This window comes from Xyrauchen texanus, chromosome 40, assembly GCF_025860055.1.
Source record: "Xyrauchen texanus isolate HMW12.3.18 chromosome 40, RBS_HiC_50CHRs, whole genome shotgun sequence".
Lineage (NCBI taxonomy): Eukaryota > Metazoa > Chordata > Actinopteri > Cypriniformes > Catostomidae > Xyrauchen > Xyrauchen texanus.
Window position 1 is genome coordinate 21869869 of NC_068315.1, and position 24125 is coordinate 21893993.

The 24125-nt window shown below is 37.0% G+C and overlaps 2 protein-coding genes across 2 annotated transcripts; one reads left to right on the top strand and one right to left on the bottom strand.

The window, feature by feature from the left end:
* Positions 1-2409: 2409 nt before the first annotated feature.
* Positions 2410-17202, top strand: LOC127633827 (forkhead box protein K2-like). Its single transcript, XM_052113159.1, has 9 exons — positions 2410-2874; positions 3919-4113; positions 4280-4421; positions 7838-7984; positions 8586-8779; positions 9322-9512; positions 9919-10206; positions 10353-10553; positions 16000-17202. Exons 1-9 carry the CDS (start codon positions 2582-2584, stop codon positions 16158-16160), a joined length of 1812 nt encoding a protein of 603 aa, XP_051969119.1. The 5' UTR covers positions 2410-2581; the 3' UTR covers positions 16161-17202.
* Positions 17203-22262: 5060 nt separating this feature from the next.
* Positions 22263-23230, bottom strand: LOC127633106 (transmembrane protein 238-like). Its single transcript, XM_052111973.1, has one exon. It carries the CDS (start codon positions 23198-23200, stop codon positions 22655-22657), a length of 546 nt encoding a protein of 181 aa, XP_051967933.1. The 5' UTR covers positions 23201-23230; the 3' UTR covers positions 22263-22654.
* Positions 23231-24125: the final 895 nt, after the last annotated feature.

Here is a 24125-nt window from a genome sequence, read left to right on the forward strand (position 1 = left end):
GATCTTCCAAAGAAAGATCAAGGATTTTTTTAAGACATCATACATGGAAGGCCTCCAAGAGGACAATATGCTGTCTGTATGATGTCCATGTCTTTGCCCCATAGAGGAGAGTGGAAAACACATACCGTGTTATAAACAGCAACCTGGGTTGCTATTCTCTGATTTTTGTTCTCATAGACCTTTACACGTTGGAGACTGTAAAGGGAGGATACGGGGGAACCAGGTTTCTTCAACTCAGGTAAGCAGTTTTAATGGAGCAACTTGAGTTTTTACAGGGGTGCCACAACACGTCAGCTTCACACTTTCAAAATAGCGTCACAATCCTCTTTAGCTTCACAATAATCTTTCAGCTTCACAACACTCTTTTAGACACAGGTTCTCTCTTGGTCTGCTGGCATTGTGACTCTTTTATGCCAGTCTCCCCGTGTTTACTGTAATTAGAGACAGGTGTTATAATTTAGCTTCACCTATAAAGATAGGTGAATTTAGATTCACCTATAAAGATAGGTGAATCTGTCCACCACTTTCAGTGGAACACCACTGATGTGGAAGCTCGAAGATATGGCTGGCTGTACTGAGAACTGTGCAATAATTTCTGTTTTCTGAAAATTGACTTTGAGACCTAAGGACTGGTAGATGCTTTATATTGTAGAGATTGTTAGAGATTTATTGCGGGCTTGAAACCATCAAAAATTAAAGGGGTTTCCATCCAGGTGGTATTTGATATGAACACCATCTGTGTGTCCAAGTGCATGATGGGATAGGTGTGTGATGACTGAGAGCAGCAGGTTGAACAAGATGGGAGCCAGTACACAGCCTTGCTTAACCCCAACATAAACACTGAAAGGCTCTGATTGGAGGCCTCCAGTGATAAATATGTATTGTATTTCATCATATAGTTGATGGAGGATGGATAGAAACTTGGGGTGGTACTTCAAGTTTTGAAAGATGTTTCCAGAGCATCTCAAGGTTAACAGTATCAAATGCCTTTGAGAGGTAAACAATGGCATTAATAAACTACATTGAGGTGTTCACAGCAGATCTCGCGTCAACACAGTACACTGATTCCAGGACAGCTGCTCTCGAGTCAACAGTGCATTGATCCGAGGACAGCAGTTCTCGAGTCAACAGTACACTTATCCAGGGACAGCTGCTGTCGAGTCAACAGTGCATTGATCTGGGGACAGCAGTTCTCGAGTCAACTCTACACTGAGACTTTCACAACAGTTCTCGAGACAACACAGTACACAGATCCCGGAACAGCAGCTCTCAAGTCAACACAGTACACTGATCCCGGGACAGCAGCTCTCGAGTCAACAGTGCACTGATCCGAGGACAGCAGTTCTCGAGTCAACAGTACACTAAGTCATTCACAGCAGTTCTCGAGTCAACACAGTACACTGATCCAGGGACAGCAGGTCAAAAAACCATTGAGTACACTGATCCCAGGATAGCAGCTCTCGAGTCAACACAGTACACGGATCCTGGGACAGCAGCTCTTGAGTCAACAGTACATTGAGTTGTTTGCAGCAGTTTGCGAGTCAACAGTACACTGATCTGCTTAAGAGTATGTGTGAACAGAGGACTTGACTGAGGGGGTGAAACCTTCAATCAAGAGATGGAAATTAATTTTACTATTGAATATTTTGCATGCAGATTATATCTGTTGTTATGAGCTGGATCATGGTTTCTGTAAAAAGGGTGAGTTGATTAAGATTAGTTTAATCACTTTACATGCTTTAGAAATGTAGAACATCCACGTTTGTTTGTCAGTGTCAGCATTGGTAGGTAAAAACTTTAATGTCGGATGTATTGTAAGATCACTGAATGAAACATTGATGACAATAAACACCGTATTATTATAACTTCATTTAAATAAAAATGAAACAATCAGCTATATGCGCTTACGTATGGCTTTACTGAATGTGTTTGATCGTGTAGTCGACGCCGGCATTATGTACAGTGACGTTATTACGCGATGACGTGTAAGAACTGGGGAATCAGTTTTTTGGAACCGGCTCATTGAAACGAACCGTCCGAAAGAACCGGTTCGCGGAAAAGAATCGGACTTCCATTTACTACAAAGATGGAGCTAGCGTGAATAAGGTCTATTTCGTGTCCCCATAACACGCGACCCCAACCCAGTGTCAACAGTATCACTATCCAAACTCTAGCATCACCAATCCGTCTTTTACAACACACCAATTACATGCGTGTCAGCCAACACACAGTGCAACCGACCTCTAAGAACTACACGCTTGTTGTTATCGCTGCTCATTGGTGTATTGCATATTTTCCTTCCAAAGACGACGAGCCATTGGCCACCAACACTGTCAATCATTCCAGTCCCGCCCCCTCGGTTTGTTTGGTAGAGTTTATCCTTTTCTCATTCTCTCTCTGTCGCGGCGGTGGGTTGGAGCCGCTGTCCCTGGGTTGGCACGTTCCTTCGTATTTTTTCCTCATCCTTTGATTCGACCCCCCTTCTAAATTGTGCAGTCAGGCCGCCCGACCGACAAAACAACCGTCTACTCCTTCATTTTGATAGTCTCTCATTTACGTTAAGATAAATACTTGTAAAAAGATGGCGGTGAGCGGGATGTCAGGGTCGGTTGTCGCCCGGCTCGAGGGCCGAGAATTTGAGTATCTGATGAAGAAGCGCTCGGTCACCATCGGTCGGAATTCGTCACAAGGCTCCGTGGACGTCAGTATGGGCCACTCGAGCTTCATATCACGCAGGCACCTCGAGATTTTCTCTGCCGGCGAGGACGGAACGGGCAGTGGAGATTTCTACCTTAGATGCCTCGGCAAAAACGGGGTGTTCGTGGACGGGGTGTTCCAAAGACGAGGGGCACCACCTCTCCAGCTTCCACGCATGTAAGATCATGGTTTTGGTTGGAAAAGCCAGCTCGATGCACGCGCGTAAATGCGTTTGCAATGATCGCGCGCTGTATTTGTTTTGTTTCGCGAGGCAGCACGTGTTGATTATGACAACAGCGAATGTCGCACGTCTCAGATTGCCACTTAGCACTGCAACCATTGATTAGCACGCAGGCTAACCGTTCACCTCAGTCTGTTTTCACAACAAATAAACAGGTCAATGTGTATTTTCGATGCCTGACTCCAATTAGCCGTGGCCTTTTTAGTGTATTTGTCTAACATGATGAAATCAAGGTAGTTCTGCCCACAAGCTCCCAATATCTAAATGACAGAATTGGGAATGGTAGTGAAGAATAATAGTACCATTCACATTATAATGTAATTTATATGTTATTCTTACTAATCAGTGATTTAAATATATATATATATATATATATATATATATATATATATATATATATATATATATACTTTTTACCTTTTAATGGTGTTTTTGTTGCAAGCTGTAGTTACATGGATTGTGGACATGCATGGTATTATCATATCACTATTTTCATGTATGCTTTCATAATTATTCCTTCACTGTGGAGGAGATAAATCATTTGCTAAATTATATGCCTTTGCATTATTGCTGTAGATGGGTGGATCTGTGTCAAATGATGTACACCTCAAGTCATAAAGATAGAGTTAATAATTCCTCTCAGTTTGAAATTAGTATAGACATTAACTGCTGAGCCCTTTGCTTGCGTGGTTTATGTATGTAATGAAACATTGAAGCCAAATGGTAAATAAAAGCACGATTCAGGTGTGTTTAAGGGTTGGCAGAGGTTCTAATATATCTCTGTTTAATACAATATTGGCGTATTTGGCATGTAATCAGGTCATACTTGTGTCCATATATACTAGGTGTACTTGTGTTCTGTTGGTTTCCGGCTGTTTTTGTTTTTAAAATGATTTTAATTCAGTAAATAATGATATTCAATAATTTATATATATTGACTTGTGGTAAAAATGTAATCTCTTGTTTCCTTCCCTTTGTAGGTGCACTTTCCGATTTCCCAGCACAAATATCAAAATTACGTTCACTGCCTTGTCCAGTGACAAGAGAGACCGCAGGAACACACCGGAGTCTCCTGTGAAGGCTGTCCAACCCCAGATCTCGCCACTGACGATCAACATTCCAGACAACATCGCCCACCTAATGAGTCCGCTCCCATCTCCTACAGGTACAATCAGGTAAGCCGCTTTCTAGTATGCCTTTTTTGTTTAATATTTTGTTCATATCATATTGAATGATTTGTATACCAAATTGCCATTTAATCAATTTAATTTTTCTAAAAGCAGAAGGTTTAAGTTATTTGATAATGAATATTACTAAAATATCAATGTAATTTTTCAATAGTGCTGCCAACTCGTGTCCATCTAGTCCTCGGGGAGCGGGGCTGTCCAGTTACAAGATGGGTCGTGGTCTCACAGCTGAGCTCATCAATGAAAACTCTCAATCTGAAAATGACAAGGAAGCTTCAGAAGGCGACAGTCCAAAAGTAAGAGCCATTTAAATAATATAAACAGTAGATTAAGCAGCTGTATTATTGTAAATCTGAATACAACAGGGTTCCTACGGGCATGGAAAACCTAACTATATCAGGGAACTGTAACATTGTGTTTTCCAGGCCTGGAAATTTATAAAATCTAAGGATTTATTGAAACCTCTATAGTAAACATAAATGTTTCTAGTTATGCTCTGCTTTAAAATATTAAATCAGCTAGATATTGCTCTTGTGTAAAAAAAAAAACTTGCTCGCAGCTGTTTGGGATAGATTGTTTTGAGTTGTCTGTTTTAATGAAGTGATCAAACTGATTCACAACTTTTTCTAATGACCCTGTTTACACCTGGTTTGATGATGTGTCTCTGGTGATCTAAACACATATGGTCAGACAAGACACATCGCTGAATGTTAAATGTTTATCCTGTGACCATTTGTGTTCAGATTTCAAGGGGAGGGTCTCAGATTTCTAGACGACATACATCAGTCACCATGTCATTGTGTTACTGCATGATATTAAAACGCAAAATCAGAAAAACACAAAGCATGAAAAAAAAATGGTGCACTATTTCTCAAGATGCTGCTGAAATTTTATTTGAGCACAAACGCAACATTTTGAGCTGAATTTTCCATTTATTGTATGGATTTTCTGTATTAACTTGAGCTGCAGATGTGTGTGCTTGTCTGAGTAACTGCATGTTGATATCAGACACACTGAAAAAGATCTGTGAAGTTCTCGTGTTTGTAGGGGTGCACCGATATTCATCTAAAGTCTGTGATCGGCCGATCGTGCCTAGAATCAGGGCTGATTTGTTTTGTAGCACGCAGGGAATCACACAAACGTACATTGCTACTCTAATGAATGAGTGCTTTCTCAGCACTTGATGCATGACAGAGTGGCCTCTGGAGGGTGAATTGTTGGCAAATCTAAGTATTCATGAATTTAAACTTTCAGACATGCTGTTATTTAGATAAATATGCAGGTTTGTTTTAAAAAATGTGTAAGAATCGCACGTGATTGAATTTGTGCACGACCGATATTAGCCTTTCACAGATATATCGTATTGGCACATATGTTTTCCGATATGCACAGTTATGAAAACTTTTTTTCAGAACATATAATGCAGAAAACAAAGCTTGGGTTGATTTAGAATTGGTGTCATAACGTAGTTTGTCCAGCAGAGCGCGCGCCGACTACATCGTTTACAGAGTTGAGCTGACGTTGGTTCTACAGACAGTGCAGAGTTAAGCGGTGTATTCCTGGTAAGTTGCTAACTAGTTTGTGAAATACATACTGGAAAGTTAATAAACAATGCCATTTCAACATTTTCCCTTTTCAATATAACGTAAATTTTGTCTCTGACAACCATGTCACTCATGTTTATCACATCTGTATGCTGTTAGCCAGCTATAGTCAGTAATGTAGCAGATTGGAAGTTAAACATCAGAGCATCTTTTTGCAGCTCAGCAGACAATGGTGCAGTGGTGGATTGTGTCTGTTGAGTGTTGATTTCACACTACGTTGTTACCTAGTTGGTGAGATGCAATGCTGGAAAGAAAATAAAGTCCATCATTTACTCTGTGACAACGAGCTTATAGCTAACTATCTAACCATGTAGGTACTTTCAAATATTGTCAGCTGAGTGGAAGCTAATGTGTAAGCATGTGTTTGTTTTGTTCAGGATTCACAGTTTGGTGCCCCCTTCAACCGAACAGTTCCAGTCGTTGAATGTACAAAAGGTGTAAATGCTTCTTGCCCCTAATTGAGTTGTTACGGTAGTAATTCTGACTCGCTGCACTTTGAACACGTAGAGGATAAAGAGATTGCAAACGGGTATAAAAAGGAATTAAACAACAGATAAACATGCATATACAAATCTGAGTATACGCGATGTAATGTGAGTCATGACAATCAGATGTTGTGTTGAGTGATAGAGACTGTTTGAGTGATCATGAGCACTTTCAGCTTCACTCCCTTCAATATGCTCACTTGCTGTATCAATAAAAACATGCGCGCAATGTCTCATTAGTCACTCATTTCAGCACTATTCTGTGATTATCCCAATTTAAATCTAATCACAGCAATTACATTTTCACCATAACGGCACCGTGTCATCATGCATTTGCTTAATAATTAGTGATTTGTGTTACAGCAAAATGCCAAAGACAGTAAACAAATAATAGATTTTAATGATTTCTCACTGGAGCAGTTTTAGAGTTTGTAATGGATCTTTCTTATTTTTGAAAGTATCTATGCTTTGTGTAATGCTCATGGTTTTTATTGCTTACCAGTATGTCACAATGACCTTTTGAGACTGACAACAGAACTATTAATAACTATTTTCAATACAAATAAATGTTAGCAATTCACAATTAATGAAATTTTGGTAGCTTTATAAAAAGGTTCCATTCGTTAACATTAGTTAATGCATTAGGTATCATGAACAAAGAACAACATTTTTTTAGAGCCTTTATTAATTGTAATGTTAGTTAATAAAATTACAATTGTTCATTGTTAGTTCAAGTTAGTTCATAGTGTATTAACTAACGTTAACTATTACAACTTTTGATTTAAAAATGTATTAGTATATGTTGTAACTAACATTTAAGTTAATTAATTCATTTTATACAACAGTAATGTTGTTACTGTTAACAAATGGAACCTTTTTGTAAATTGTTACCATGATTTAACTGTGTTGGGCATAAATGTATAACTGCACAATATAAATTGCAAAAGTGTGGCAAAGGGCACTTTTAAAAAATATCTGTATTGGTCGATCTTAGTGTAAAAAAAAAAAAAAAAATCAGAGATCGGTATCTGCCTCAAATTTCCTGATCAGTGCACCACTAAGTGTTTGTGTATGTATTTGCTTTTTTTTTTTTTTTTATTCAGTTTGGATGATTATTTCCTTTTTTAAAGCGACTCATAACTAGGAAAGCTTAATCTCTTGTATGGCACAGCAGTTTATTGACTGGTAAGGGGTTGGGCTTTGCTGCTGCTGGGATGCATACAGGACGGATTAACATTTACCCCCTCAGATGCGATCAAATGTGTTTTTGACTACCTTTTATATGTGATTTTTGTAATCTGATCACAAAATGTTTTAAACCCGTTTACACCTGTATTTAGTGCTGACTACCTGTGATTGGATCCCCAAAAACAGATGTTAATACCAGGTGGAAATGGGGTCAATGATTCATTAGTGGATTTGTTGGAATTGTATTAAATGTAAAAATGTTTAATTCAGTAATAAAAACATCTGGAAGGGTGATGTAAATTCATTAGATGAAAAGTGTGGGAACCCTAAGTAATGATGTCTTGTTTTTCAGCTTGTGGACAAGATATTTTATTGCTAACATTTAAATCTTAATTTAATATCAGTAACCTATTTTCTTTTTCTTGTCTTGAACAGGATGACTCGAAGCCTCTTTACTCGTATGCACAGCTTATCGTTCAGGCCATCACAATGGCACCAGACAAACAACTAACACTGAATGGAATTTATACCCACATTACTAAGAACTATCCATATTACAGGACTGCAGACAAGGGTTGGCAAGTGAGTGCCAATCAACTCTGTTGTTTGTACAATGTCTAGTTTATAAAACATGGTGTAAGTGACTTAATATGTTAGTCTTTTTGCAGTGGCATTGCATTTAGTTGAGGTGAACCCTCTGGCTCAAGAGCAAGCCCTAACAGAGTCCGCAGACTTTATAAATTTTTTAAGCATCTTGCACTGGTTTTGGGGGAAGATTTGCAGAATGGATTTAAACATGGTAAATGTGTTAAGCAGAGCTGAGAGCATTAACAAATTAATCAGAATATTTAATAAACAAATGCACAAAGAATGGGAAATGTGTTTTACTTTGTAGATGATGATGATCATTCCAATGCTGCATAGTACTGTACATTTAGATTTTGTAGGGGCCTGCTCAAAGCCATTGTATAAGTCAGTCCTTTTGGAGATTGGGACGAGCACTGAGCTTAATTTAAACCAGTTGCAATTACCTTAAAATCCTCTGACATGTTCTACAAGTAGACATGCACATTGGCTGTATTATAATCTTGTTTGTCATTAAGATGAATTAAACTTAGTCATTCCAAAAGCTGTTGCCACATCAATCTCATAACCGTTTTTTATCAACTCTCCTATTTTTCAGAACTCAATTCGCCATAATCTGTCCTTAAATCGTTATTTCATCAAAGTGCCCAGATCTCAAGAGGAGCCTGGCAAAGGCTCTTTCTGGAGAATAGACCCCTCATCTGAGGGCAAGCTCATTGAACAAGCTTTCCGCAAACGCAGGCCACGCGGTGTGCCCTGTTTCAGGACCCCACTTGGCCCCCTTTCATCAAGGTGAATTTTATTCTAACTCCTTCTCTGGGCTGGTTGTAACTGGAATAATAGGTTAATTCCTAATCTAAACAGATCTTAAGGGGTGCTCACACGTACAGCAATTAAATAACTGAAGATCGTTTCTGTGGTGTTCCAACTCTTTAAGGCAGCGATAAGCGTCTGCACTCCCATTGGTAGTTGTTTATTTGCATAAAATGTTACTCCGCTCAGTTTTGTTGCATCGTTAAGTCACTGTCACTCATGTTGCCAGTAATCGTGGACTCTTGAAAATGAATGATTTGCGGTTGCTTTGTCACTGCAAATATGAACTTGTTTCACTGTTTGTAATCAAGGGAATATTTTGCTTTTATTTTCTCCCATAATGGAGTAAGAGTGAAAGTGTGGGGTTCAAGATGCTTCTAAAAGGTAGTTTCCTCAAGAATGAATGCTTGTTTACATGCATTTTCGCATAAACAAAACAGCCTTCATGAATTTGAAGGTGTCATTTTTTTGTGCATTTGAGTTTATAAGAATTAATAATTTTTTTCCCCTTTGCCTCTCAGGAGTGCCCCTGCATCTCCTAACCACACAGGGGCACTGTCGGCCCACTCCAGTGGTGTACAGACACCAGATAGTTTATCCAGAGAAGGCTCACCTGTTCCTATGGACCCTGAGCCCACCCCTGTTCCTGCTCCAGTTGTTCAACCTAAATTAGCAGTAATACAAGAGGCTTGCTTTGCACAAAATGCACCGGGTAAGATCTGTCTTTATGCAGGGGTTAGGGGCTGTTAACACCAAATGCGTTCTTGTTTTAAAAAAGCAGATGAAGTGCAAAGGAATAGAAAAAGCAAAAATTTAACTGGCATCTTAATAGAGGACCCATATGGGAGACAAAAAAACAAGATGCATGGCAACATAGTAAACTTTGTGTTTACATAGAAAATTATTACAAAAAGCAAAGTTGGACGCACACATGCATCCATAATGAATGACCCCTTAAATCTGTACCCATGTTGAAATTGAAGGCAATATAGTGAGTCGATAAAGACACTTTAATGCTCTTTTTAGTGTAGCTCAGGTTTGTTCTAAAATGCATTACAAAGCAGAATATCCTCACTGTTGGTAAAAGCATTTCTAAGCAAACCTACATTTCCAAACAGGTTCACCCCTCAACACCCAGCCAGTTCTCATCACAGTTCAGCGGCAGCTATCACAGACCATGAAACCTGTGACCTACGCCGTAGCCACACCAGTTTCCACTCCCACATCTCAGCAGCCCGTCATGCAGACGGTCCATGTGGTACATCAGATCCCCGCTGTTTCCGTTGCCACAATGACCGGCCTGTCTACAACCAACACACATGTAGTAGGGACCAAGATTGTGGGTACTCGGTCTACAACCATTAAAGTAGAGCCTCATGAGAATGGAGAGCACCAAGAGGTGAAAGGTGAGGGTGCAGAAACATTGATTTTGGAAGTATGTGGATATTCTGATATGTTAGAAGTTGCATTTGGTGATTATACCGGATTCTATTTTGAAATTGTGTTTTTAATGATGTACTGTACATTAATTTAAATATATATTTTTTCTTAGTGAAAGTGGAGCCGGTGCCTGCTATTACAACTGCCTGTATAGGTGGAACAAGTCGCATTCTTCAAACAACCCAATCCACCCCCATACAGACAGTTACCATAGTGCAACAAGCACCATTAGGCCAGCATCAGCTCCCTGTCAAGGCCATCACACAAAACGGAACCCATGCCGTTGCTGCTATCCAAGGATCAGGAAATACAGGTGAGGAACCAACATCAGTGTTGAAGCAAGCAAGTCACAATGTAGATAAAAATACATTTTTATTTATTTCTTTTAATTATGCAGTCTATAGGTTTTTCTTGCATATCGTGCAATGTTCACGATGGCAGGAATTTAATGTGGGGCAAAGAAAAGCCTAATCTGTTTCTGAAAGATTTTCTCTGAAAACGTTGCCCTTTGTGGTGGTTTTGTGATGAAATCTGCATATAATGCCATGTAGATGATATCAGAACATTCTTACAGAATTGCCCTCAGTTAATTGCTTTGTTGCTGGTGGTAAATGTTACCATTATTTTTTGGGCTGTCGATTTAACGCATACATTTAGTGTGACTAATTATGATTTATTTTTATTTTTATAGAATTAGTCAAACCACCGGCCTGAATGTAAGTTCTGTAATAAGGATTGTAATGCACCTCGTCATACAACCTGGTGGAACAGCCTTCCACAGATTTGCTTTTGTGCTCAAAGACAGCTGCAAAATCAAATTACGTTTAACTTGGCACATCGTCCAAAAACACCATACTTATGGCTGGATTGAACTTGTGAGACTCACCACAACCAGACAGTGAGACAACTCCAAAAGTGTCCATCTGACGCATGAGTTCTGTACATAGACCAACAATTAAAAATAGAGCAGAGGGAAGTCAATAATAGGGTTGTTCAGTGATATGGAAATAAAACAAAGATTTAGACTTTTAAAGGCACTTATAATATAATACATATAATATATTTTATAATTCTAAGTATTCTAAATTCTATTTGGGGGGCCTTTTACAGTAAATATTGATTTATTTGATTAATTGGCACATGTAATTAAATACAAAATTGTAATCTATTGACAATCTAAATTATTTTAAATTCTGTAACCTACAGTTAGAGAGATAATTTGGGACTTTTGATTTGTACATTAACAGAAAGAACCTTTGGGAATCTAATTGTACTTTTTAGGGTTTTTTGGACAAAGCTCACTGTTATTTAAAACTGAAAAAAGTGGCAGTTCTGTGTCACAAGCCCCACCGAATGTAATTGCAAAAATAAGTATTGTTTTTTTAAACAACCTTACAAATACGTCTGCCATTGATCAAACAAACAGATAGTCCTGCCTAGGGGTTGCGTTAAACAACAATTCTCCTGACATTTACAGATTTATTTATTTTTAAACATTAACTGCAGAGCTGAAATATTCTTTTAACAATCCTATTTTGTGTTCTGCTGAAGAAAGTCATAAACATCTGGGATGATATGAGGGTTAGTAAATAAGCAAATTAAAATTTTGGGTGACCTATCCCTAAATACTGTCTCTGTTTTAAGCTACCCATTCAGCCTGACACAACAACATTGAATTTTTTTTGCTCATTTTTTGTGCTGTATTATACACAAAAGTAATGATTGATATATGCGGTCACAAAATCAGAGACACTCCCCTCAAAATAGATGTGATCAAATCAGATGCATATTACGATCAGGGGTACATTGCGATGACTCCTGTCCTCTTGTGATCGGATTGGCCAAAATCTTAATACCAGGCAATAAACAGGGCACACACAAGCTCATACCACAGGAGTGAGAGAATGTAAAATCAAAACTGATGCACTGGGTTTAAATGGTTTCCTTGTTTCTTTTTTTGTCTGTCAAAATTTCTTTCTTGAGCAGAACACAAAATAAAATTGTTAAAAGAATATTTCAGCTCTGCATGTCCATACAATGCAAGTGAATGGTGATCAGTCCTTTTGTAGCTCCGAAAATCACATAAAGGAAGCGTAAAAGTAATCCTATTGACTCCAGTTTTTAAATCCATATCTTAAGAATCAATATAAATGGTGTGGGCAGGGGTTGCTTTAACCAAAAATGTACATCAGGCACATTGAAGAAATCCTTTGAATCTGTGCATTTTCCGACCAGACGGTTATTATATTTAAATGCCGCACGTACCAGTAAATAAAAAAATCCTTGCTATAGCTCAGCTGTTGATTGACAGGTACTATTTTCACCCAAGCATTCCGTGGTTTCACCAGACTTTAGCTTGGTGAGCAAAAATATAATTAAGCCTATCCACTGTCATGTATATGCCTTTATAATGGATGCTATGCCCCTGAATGTAGTACTTGTAAAATTAAAACGAGTATGACTGATAAAAGTAGACCATGACAGAAATTTTACAACTCAGTCCATCAGAGTGATCGATAAATATTTTTGCTATCTCAACCTCTGGATGTGGGTGAGAAACAAATAAAAATGTAAGTCCTTTTAAATCTGCACTTTCACTTTTACATCTGGAAGTAAAATTTAAAGTGGAGATTTACAGAACAAAAAAAATAACTTTCATTTTGATCTGTTTCTCACCCACTCCTATTACAGTGCATCCAGAAATTATTCACAGCGCTTCACTTTCTCCACATTTTCTTAAGTTACAGCCTTATTCCAAAATGGATTAAATATATTATTTTCCTCAAAAATTATATACACAATACCCCATAATGACAATGTGAAAGAAGTTTGTTTGAAATCTTTGCAAATTTATTAAAAATAAAAAAACGGGGAAATCACATGTTCACAGCCTTTGCCATGACACTCAAAATAGAGCTCGGGTGCATCCTGTTTCCACTGATCATCCTTGAGATGTATCTACAATTTGATAAGAGTCCACCTGTGGTAAATTTAGTTGATTGGACATGATTTGGAAAGGCACACACCTGTCTATATAAGGTCCTACAGTTAACAGTGCATGTCAGAGCACAAACCAAGCCATGAAGTCCAAGGAATTGCCAGTAGACTTCCGAGACAGGATTAGTGAGAGAGGTGACCAAGAACCTGATGGTCACTCTGACAGAGCTCTGAAAGAGCTCCAGCGTTTCTCTGTGGAGAGAGGAGAACTTTCCAGAAGAACAACCATCTCTGCAGCACTCCACCAATCAGGCCTGTATGCTAGAGTGGCCAGATGGAAGCCACTCCTCAGTAAATGGCACATGACAGCCCACCTGGTGTTTGCAAAAAGGCACCTGAAGAACTCTCAGACCATGAGAAACAAAATTATCTGGTCTGATGAAACAAAGCTTGAACTCTTTGCCCTGAATGGCAAGCGTCATGAGGAAACCAGGCACCACTCATCACCTGGCCAATATCACCTCTACAATGAAGCATGGTGGTGGCAGCATCATGCTGTGGGGATGTTTTCCAGCGGAAGGAACTGGGAGACTAGTCAGGATCGAGGGAAAGATGAATGCAGAAATGTACAGAGACATCCTTGATGAAAACCTGCTCCAGAGCATTCTGGACTTCTGACTGGGGTGAAGGTTCATCTTCCAACAGGACAACGACCCTAAGCACACAGCCAAGATAACAAAGGAGTGGCTACAGGACAACTCTGAATGTCCTTGAGTGGCCCAGCCAGATCCAGACTTGAACCCGATTGAACATCTCTGGAGAGATCTGAAAATGGCTGTGCACTGACACTCCCCATCCAACCTGATGGAGCTTGAGAGGTTCTGCAAAGAAGAATGGGATAAACTGTCCAAAAATAGGTGTGCCAAGCTTGTAGCATCATACACAAAAAGACTTGAGGCTGTAATTGGTACCAAAGGTGCTTCAACACAGTATTGAGCAAAGGCTGTGAATACTTATGTACATGTGATTTAAAAAAAAATATATATATATTTTTAATAAATTTGCAAAGATTTCAAACAAACTTCTTTCACGTTGTCATTATGGGGTATTGTTTGTAGAATTTTGAGGAAAATAATCAATTTTGGAATAAGGCTGTAACATAACAAAATTGGAAAAAATGAAGTGCTGTGAACACTTTCCGGCTGCATATTGCTTCTGAATATGGATTTAACCACTGGAGTCTTATTGATTACTTCTATGTTACCTTTTGGAATTTTTGGAGCTACTAAGGTTTAATCACCATGCAATTGCATTCTATGGACCTACAGACCGGAGATAATTTTTATAAATATCTTTTTGCTCTGCTGAAGAGTCATGCACATCTGGGATTAAATCTGGGAGTAAATTATGAGAATTTTTATTTTTGGGTGAACTATCCCATTAAATGTTTTGAGAAAATGAGCACACGCTTGGCTTATAGTTGTCTCTGCATATTAGGCTGGAATTGGAGAAAACAATATAAACAGCGAAAAAGTTAATCACTTTAGCTTTAATCCTCTGGGGTCTGAGGGTGTTTTGGGCCCTGGAGACGTTTTGACATGCCTTGACATTTGTGCTTTTTTCAGTTGCTTAAAAACACATTAATGGCTAAAGTCTGATAACACTGTATTCACCACAAACTGGGCTACAATAATATGTGAGCAACATGTGTGTACATGTTTGTATCTTTGAGAAAATAGCATTTATGCATGGTTTTTGAAAAAAAAAATGTAACTAAAACTTGCTTATTAGGACATATTTCAAATGTCAATACTCTGAATCCTGGCTGGCAAGTCTGGAAACAGTCCCACTAGTAAAATATGTACATGTTTATATAAAATAGCATGTCAACTAATTAAAACTAAATGACTTACTCATCCAAAATCTGCTGGATCAAGTCTCTCTTCAAAATACAAACATTCATCGGAGTCCTGCTCTTCTTCTGAGGAAAATTGTAATTCTTTGTCACTATCCAGGAGTTCTCACTAAGGATCGTGCTGTCTTTCAAACATGCAGAAAAGTGAATTAATTGTTTTGAACGGCACAGTCGGGGGCGTTTACCATTTGCATTGGTCACCTCAGCACATTACCATATGAATAGCGCCCTCTTCCCATGGGTGTGATACATTAGGGATAATTAGATGAGCCAGGAGAAATTGTACATTGCTTTGTTTCATACCAATACATTGCAGGAGAATACTTGTTTTAAATTTGAATTGTTTTTTTTAAAAGTAGACATTTTATGCTTTTTTTAAACATATGTTGCATGTTTGTGTGATAAGTATTCGTGGAGTTTCAGTTCATTTTTGTGATGTGTATCAGATATTTGCTTGCAAACCCAGAGACTGCTGACAGCTGACTTTATTTTACAAAAGCACAAGGTTTTGTTGTTATTGTAAGTGTACAAATAAAAGTAGACCATTTATAGTCTCTAATGATGTCTTACACTTATCTGTATGCCCCAAAATGATGGAGAATTTTGTTGTTTCCGCTGTAATGATGAGCAGGATGCCCGGCATCCGTCGACCCCAGAGGGTTAAAGGAGTGTTTAAGTTCAAATCCAAAATAAACTCTATCAACAGCATCTGTGACCTGTTGAATGTTAGTAAGAACATTACCAGCACTGCAATTTAAAAAAAAATGTTTTTATTGAATTGAGGGATGATTTGAAATTGTCTGTGGTAATCAACAGCATGCCACAAATGCTGTGATTTCTGTTTTAAAAGTTTAAGATACTGAAATGCAGCTAATGCAGTCTGTCTCATACTTTCCATGCACTTCAGCTAATCCTCTCCACATGCTGGCAACCCATGCCTCCGCCTCAGCATCCCTGCCAACCAAACGAGTGAACGGAGACCAAGCAGAGCAGCCCGACACTAAAAGGGTCAAGACTGAAGATGGAGCCGTCACAGCAGAGAGGGACAAGCAGACCACCACTGATTAGGGTAGCCATGTCATGACCTTTCCCTCAACCCTTTTTTGTTTCTGCCCACCTGCTGCCCACCTGCTATAACACATCACCTGTTAATAAACCCAAGGTGCCAAATAGTGAGGTGAAATGAGATGTCAGTGGATTTCCGAGTGGTACAATGATTAGAATCGTGGTGGAAATTGTGAGAAAAGAAATGGACACATTTTGGAGGAGACAAGAAAGAAGAGATGCTGTAATGAATGAAAGGAATGGGGTACAGTGGGCCTTTTACAAAAATGGATGAATACTCCGATAGATAGATATATATATATCTATATATGTAGAGAGAGAGATGCATTAATATAGCCTACTTGAAGTTATTAAATTATATGTATTTTAGATCCTACCTGGGTATAACCCTGAAGAGAACGTCTTCATCACTAGTACCTCTTGGCTAAACTTGGATGGAGAAGAGAGCATGGTGTATGGGCAAATAGACAACCCCTTTTGTGTTACCTAAAAACAACTGGCCAATGACGTATATAAATATATATGTAGCGTACACACGCATGTGTATCAGGTGTGTGTTGTCACACTTCCCATGTTTCCTAGTCAGAGATCTTGAACATATGCATTAAACTGAAAAAGACAATATTCAGACAGGTCAGATGTAGACTTGCCAAACAACATTTAAGACTGATTCATTCTTCAAATGTGAACCTGCAAACAATTTCAGCTTCAAATACACCCATGAAAAAATATAATTTTTTCTCTTTGGCAAAGGGAAATGTGGGGAGATTTGTTTTCCTGTATCATGGCAGCTAGCTACCATGTCCACCTACTTAATGCAGTCTTTAGTAGATTTGCAGTATTTTGTCGTACATGTGTACCATAGGATCTTATTTGTGTGTGTTCTGATGCACAAATGATCAACAAAAACAGGCAGTGCTGAAGTGATGTCATTTGGCAATTCTCTTTTTTATTTTTTTTATTTTATTTTTTTTAAGACGTGGACTTGTGGTCATGGAAATGAATGTAGTTTCTTTTTTTTTTTTTTTCAAAAAGAAAAGAAAAACACTATTGAGGGTTTGAGTTACTTGCTATTACATCAAATCTAAACGATGTTTACTTGCATCCTCTTTTTTTTTTTTTTTTTCCTCTCTCATATTTTAACCAATAACCTATGAGATAAGAAATATATTTCCATTTGTACTTTGTTAAAATGTATCAGCTTGCATGAACGTGTTGAGAAAATGTGCTGTACCGGAGTAGTTTCCTGAAAATGGAACTGCAGAAGATGAAGGGAAAAAAAATAGCAAAAGAAACTTTTATACATTTGGGATCATTACTGCACTTAACTTTTTGTTTTTGATATTTCCATTTCCTCCCCATTGTTCTCCCTTTATATTCAAGATGTCTTTGGCTGTGTTTTGTTATCTTTGTGTTAAAGTTGTCTCTTTGCCTGTTAATATTATTTTATTCTGTTCAGACAACTGAAAGAGTCTACGCAGATAGTACGTGTTCCACAAGGAAATTAGTGGTAGATGTTGTTCAGCTTCAGTGGGTATATGCATTTGTTTTTTGATTTGTTTTTTATAAACTAAATTAAAAACTCCATAATTTCTGTTCCGTGTCTGTGACTGCTGATTTCTTTCTTTATTTGAATGCATCAAAGCTGGCCTCAGGAAATCAACGCTAAAGCTGTGTAGTAGCTACTGTTATTTTCTAGATGGCGCTGTACTTCTTGTACGGAATATTCTGTGTATTACACTTATAAAAGCAATTTACATTGTCAAGTAAGCAGAGGATGGCAAAAAGGCTGTTACATGGCAAACCAACCTTCAAATCTATCGAAGCCCTAAATCGCACTGTGAAATATTTTTAGTTGGTGACTTTATTTTTTGCGTATGTGCCTTCCTGAGGTTATGATCAACTTTTTTTCGCCGCCGTCTTGTAATGTTATAATTTCTTTACAAATAAAATGATGCATACATTGATGGAACATTTAACAAAAGTCGTGCAGATTATTTCCGTTGGAACTTCTTCATAATCGAAGCTGGACAATATGAGATCATGAAATACAGGTGAAAATCCAAAGCCTGCTTAGAGTTTGCAAAGCAAATTGTTAGACCTAAATAATTGTATAATAATGTGGGTTGCTTTTGGATAGGCCTATATGCTACCAGGATGGTGTGCCTATTAAAACACTTCGAGGTCACATTCTCATTTTCCATATTGTGTTCCAGCAGCATGTGGTCAAACATCCCACAAAATAAGTTGATGATTTAAAACGCCACCTCATGAGATGTCGGGGGAGGAAAATCACCATAAGCAAAGATGCCGCAATCACAGGAATATAGAGACTGAGATTTAATCACTAGTAATCCACAGTTGGTGAGACAAGTGGATGGCAAAAACTCATTACATCATCACCTAGGTGAAAATTTTCAACACAAATTTTTATTGGCACATATGAAAAATATCTCAGATATCTGCATGGCAAAGTCATATAATAAAGGAACGCATGCACACCCATAATTGTTCCGGAACTGTGACACGTGGTCACTCCTGGACACCAGAAGAGCACAGTTGGGGAGTAACGGAATACATGTAATGAGATTATGTATTTAAAATACAAAATGTAAGTAACTATGCCACTAAAGTTATAATTTAAATAGTTACATTCAAACAGTATTTTGATTACTGAAAAGATTACTTTTACTTTATTATAATTTCTTTATATAATATTCAGTCCTTTCAGATGTAAAAATGTATACATATAAATGATGCAATCCAAAGTACATTTGAACAGCAGTGAAACACTTTCTTATGACGTGTTACATTCATACGAGCAGACAGAGAAGTACGTTTGAAGTAAGTTTTGAGCAGAAGAAATATAAATTAACCTTGTGAAAATTGTCAGCTTGATGCTAAGCTAAAATGCTATTTCTAGCCATTTTACATACACGCGTTACCAGGCATGATCATATTATTTTATCAAGCAATTCACGTTGGATCATAATTTCTTTTTTACTAGTAAGACCTTTGAAATTAGGGCAAAAATCGTATTCTTGATCATTTTTGTATTGTTTTCCTGTAAATATATATATAAAAAATCATTAAAACATGATCATTTTGATTTATCTTGTTTTAGAAACAACACTGAGTAAGATATTTAGGTTATTCAGAGAATGTATTTTTAACATGTGTATTTTGTCTTACAGTACTGACAGAGTTTTTATAGTCAAAACAAGTGAAAAAAATCTGCCAGTGCTGAAGAAGTAATCCAAAGTATTTCGAATTACTGACCTTGAGTAATCTAATGGAATACATTACAAATGAAATTTTACAGCATGTATTCTGTAATCTGTTAGTGGAATACATTTCAAAAGTAACCCTCCCAACCCTGTTAGTAATTAAATGTCATCAGTCACCTTCAGCACAAGATTTCATGCTTACTGATAGTAGCACCTGGTGGCTGAGGCTGATACAGCATGTTAATTGTTAGCCAGCAAGCAAAAATACTAAATATCATGTGTGGCTGGGTTTGCTGTTTACAACAAGAAAAAATGAATACTTGTATTTTTTTAAGGTAATTTTAAATAAGGAAATGTAAATACAATTTAAATAAGTATAATTAATTAAATAGTAGACTATTAAGATCCATTCCATTAACACTGAGTTACAGCAAAACAGTCCCTGGGTCAATCAGGAGAGAATGATATCATCTCACACCGCAGTGCGTTTCAGTGTCACGTTCTATTCATTTTTGTTCTTTGTTGGCATTGTGCTATCATTGGAGGTGTTGGAACTAGATACCTAGATCACTCACCGACACAAGGTGTTGACGGAAATTACCTGATGGACCATCCAGGCCATCCTGTTGTGCTTGTTTCACAGGTTGTCAGATTTCTTGATGGCATTAATGAATTAGTAATGAGTCCTATTTCTTCATGCATTTCTCATGCTCACAGGGAACTTGAAAAATGCAGATTTCTTAATATAATAGTGCTCTTTTTTGAGCTTACATGAAATCTGATTGCAAGTAGGATCTGCATTTGTTCATTATTTAGATAAAAAATAGTAATAATAAAGAATTTCGAGAACAATTTCTCAACTTGCTTGAATGTACTGGTTAGTAGTGGCCTTAGTTTTTATAGTATCAAAGAGCAAACATTTTTTTTTTTCCAGGGTAACTTAAATTTAAAATGTTATTGCCAAACAACAACAGACCTTTCCAAGACATGCTTTCAATGGTTATGTTACTCTCCCCTATTGTCCGTCCACTAATGAAAGACTCAAGTGTTACTGGCTCAAATATCCATATACACAGTAACAGGGTGTGTCTTGGCTGGCAGGTTTACCTGGATCATTTTAAAATCAGGACATCAGATGATAAAGCTATACTGTAACTTAATGACAGTAAATTATAACATTTTCATTAGAATGCACCAGAATGCACCTAAGATAAAAAGAGAAAACAGAAAAGAATACGTTTTGAGTCAAAATACACTTGAAAGACAACATCAAGTTTCAAAGATACATCATTTCCATAAAACAGAAAAGCACCATGTACAATTTCTGGACCTCTGCTTTCTAAAACTAATTGATTTAGACCTCCGTGATCTGATCACAGCAACAGATTCTAAGAACAATCAAACTAAACTTTGCTAAGGAGTTTTCATTAAGGATTTGCAGTAATATTTAAAACAGGGCTCTGTTTAGTAAACAGATGACATTGTCACCAATCCCTTCCTGTGTTTATTAGAGAGCTGGTGTGACAATTCCATGTGAACTGTTTTGTTGAGATAGTAAAAAAGAGGTAAAAAAGACCAAATTATTTGCAATGATTCTGTTCACATATAATTTACGTAGCATGTTACATGTGACTGGTTAAACATAGTTCTGCTTATAAATAAATACATGAATAAATATAAATTAATGCTTATAGAAAAATAATTATTTAGCATTTAATCCAAAGCTGTTATTATCAAGGGGTCTATGTAAAATAATGCATACAATTGCTCCATTATTTTCAAGGTTGTGGTTCTCCAACATTGTATTTCATTTTCTAATAGTCCTCACTACATTTTAATATGGCTTTTGGAATAGTCAATGACCACATCTTGAACAATGAAGAACCCACTTTAAATGTAACAGATCTGTAAAACGTGTGAAAATGTGATACTAAATTATTTTACAAATCTATCAAATTAGATTTATTACTTGAGCAATAAATAGCTTAAATAATGGAAAACAAACAGCTTCCAGAAGATGCAATAACACCAAAACAAAGAATGATTTTCTGAAAATGATTTAATAAAGATGAAAATACTTACAATCTGAATAAAAAACATTTTTTTTTCAGTAATTATAAGGTAAAAGTACAAATACTTTAATGGCATGTGTAAAATAACCTTAGAAATGTATTATGCATTAAAAACCTTTCACTGATTTCCATTTTGTCACACCAGAAATGTAGGTTTGGTTTAAAACATTCCAGTCTTCTCCACATCACCAGAATAAAAGATAAAAAAGAAAGAAAAAACACAGTCACAATACTCTGAAAGACAACATCAAGTTTAAAAGACACAACATTTCCACAAAACAGAAAAACACCATGTACATTTATTTGTTTTAATAAATAATGTTCATTTATAATAATGTATAATTGGTTTGGGCCTCCATGATCTGTTTACAGTAATAGATTCTAAGAACAATCAAACTAAACTTTGCTAAGGAGTTTTGAAACACAGAGTACTGAACAGTATTTATCAACAGGTCACAACAGTACTTTTTTAAAATACTTTTAAAAAGAAAAAGGACGGATGAGAATCCACAGCAATAATTAAAGTATAAAGATATCTTGATGTTTTAGAGATACCAAACTACACTTGGAGATACTCCAAACTAAACCCAAAACAGTGGTTTATAAAACTCCAGTTTTATTTCTCAGGAAGTTTTTTTGTTTTTCAGATAAAAAATACATAAATTCACAAAAACAACAAATAAACGCACAACAATATGCATATATATATATATATATATATATATATATATATATATATATATATATATATATATATATATATAACGTTTGTAAATGTTTCATAATTAAGTATTGTCATTGATTTTTATTGATTTCATGATTAATTATGAAGTTAAATCAACATTTAACCATATAATGCACCTCAAATTGTAAAGATATCGAATACAACACCAGGCAGGAAGGACCCTGATGCAAAAAAGGCTTTAACAGGATTCTTTAAATTATTATAAAGTTTATTTATTCAACTATAACATTTATGCATTCAAATTTCATAACAAAATTCCATCAAATTTAATTGTGTAATATTTAATAAAATTAAATGAATAAAACTTAAAATATTTAGGTTGCTAAAATTGTATTTTGTTAAGAATTACTCAATTCAATCTGAATGCGTAAATCTTTAAAAAATAAAAAATGTAGTCAGGATAAAAGCCGGTTACACAGAAATATTGCACGCTGACAACCAACCAGTTCCTTGTCAAAGAAATCTTTCAGCTTTTGCATTGGCGTTACTCGGCAGGAACATCTCAGAGTTCTTCAGAATCTCAAGCTCCACGCTCTTCTCATTTGATGGCGGATCAGAGCTTCGGTCGTAAGCTTCATTGACACATCCAGCCGTTCCCAAGTTTTCCCAAGTTGTCCACGTTGGCGCACAAGCTGTCACATCGCAGTTCACTGCTTTCTGGACATTGCCAAGGCACTTCTCTCTGGCTTCCAGAGTCTTCATCCCGCTTTTGGACAGTCGTTCGGAGAGCTTCCGTGCCCAGTGCGCAACGTTATCCAACGTCTTTCTATCAAGATCGTCAGATGAAACTTTAATATTCCCTGTGTACCACATGACCCACCAGAAAAGACTGAGAAAAATTACTATTGAGCCAGTATAGATAAGGAAGTCTCCGTAAAATGTGCCATCCAAGCGCAGATTGGCAAAAATGCCGACCAAAAGTAAGGCGAACCCAATGATATCAAATGCAATCCCAAGGACAAATAACACAGAACAATCCCCAATACACTTTGGGGCCATGGTAAACACGAGTCCGCATGAAACGTTTTAAGAATGTAAACTTGTTCTTCACGACTGGGACTGGCATTTACACCTGTAAAATACACCTGTTTGTAGCACCGCCCTGTCTGTGACGCAATCCAGCATAAACAGTAGGCCCTAAAGTGCGCATGCGCTCTCTGCCATGTGCATTTGTTTTGAGCAGTAACCAAACAAACCGGTGGGATAAACACGACCTAAATGGACAGCTTGTGGGTGTTTTAAAAACCTTGTTCAAAACCTTCTTAAATTGAAATATTTTCGCTTCAGTTCCAATATTATTTTTTGCTATATGGACAATCAAATCGACAAAATAAAACGAGCATATCAAGGGTCAGCTTCAGCTATACAATGAAGGTGTTCATAGGATTAAGGGTATTTTTTCTGTTTCATGAATGGTTTCATAATTGTTTTAGTGTTAAAGTTTAGCTGAAAAGACTGTTCCCATTGTGACAGCTCACACCGTATAGTGTTATAATGAGCTGTATTTTATTTCCTTGGCTGTATAGAAATGTTCATACCTTTTTTTTTTTTTTCTAACCAAGACTTTAAGGTATGTGTTTATACAGAAATTCACAAAAATAATCCAACATGTGGAGATATTCGTTGCAGCAAAATGTGTGACAACTAGCCCCAGCCTCCTCTATGCCGTAAATGTACTGTAAAAGAGAATGCCAAATGCATACATGTAATTTGCGCAACAAAAGTAATTTTACACAAAATGCAGACTCCACGGGATATACAGTAGGCTAGTTAGTACATATTATATAAAACACATGCTGTCAGCATTGCTTGCACGCGATGAAACCGGCAGATGGCGCTAGTAATCTTTGCAAGGAACTGAAGACGTTGCGTTTTTTTTTAAATCACAGAAACACTCGCACGTCAAAATGTCATCCCAGAATTT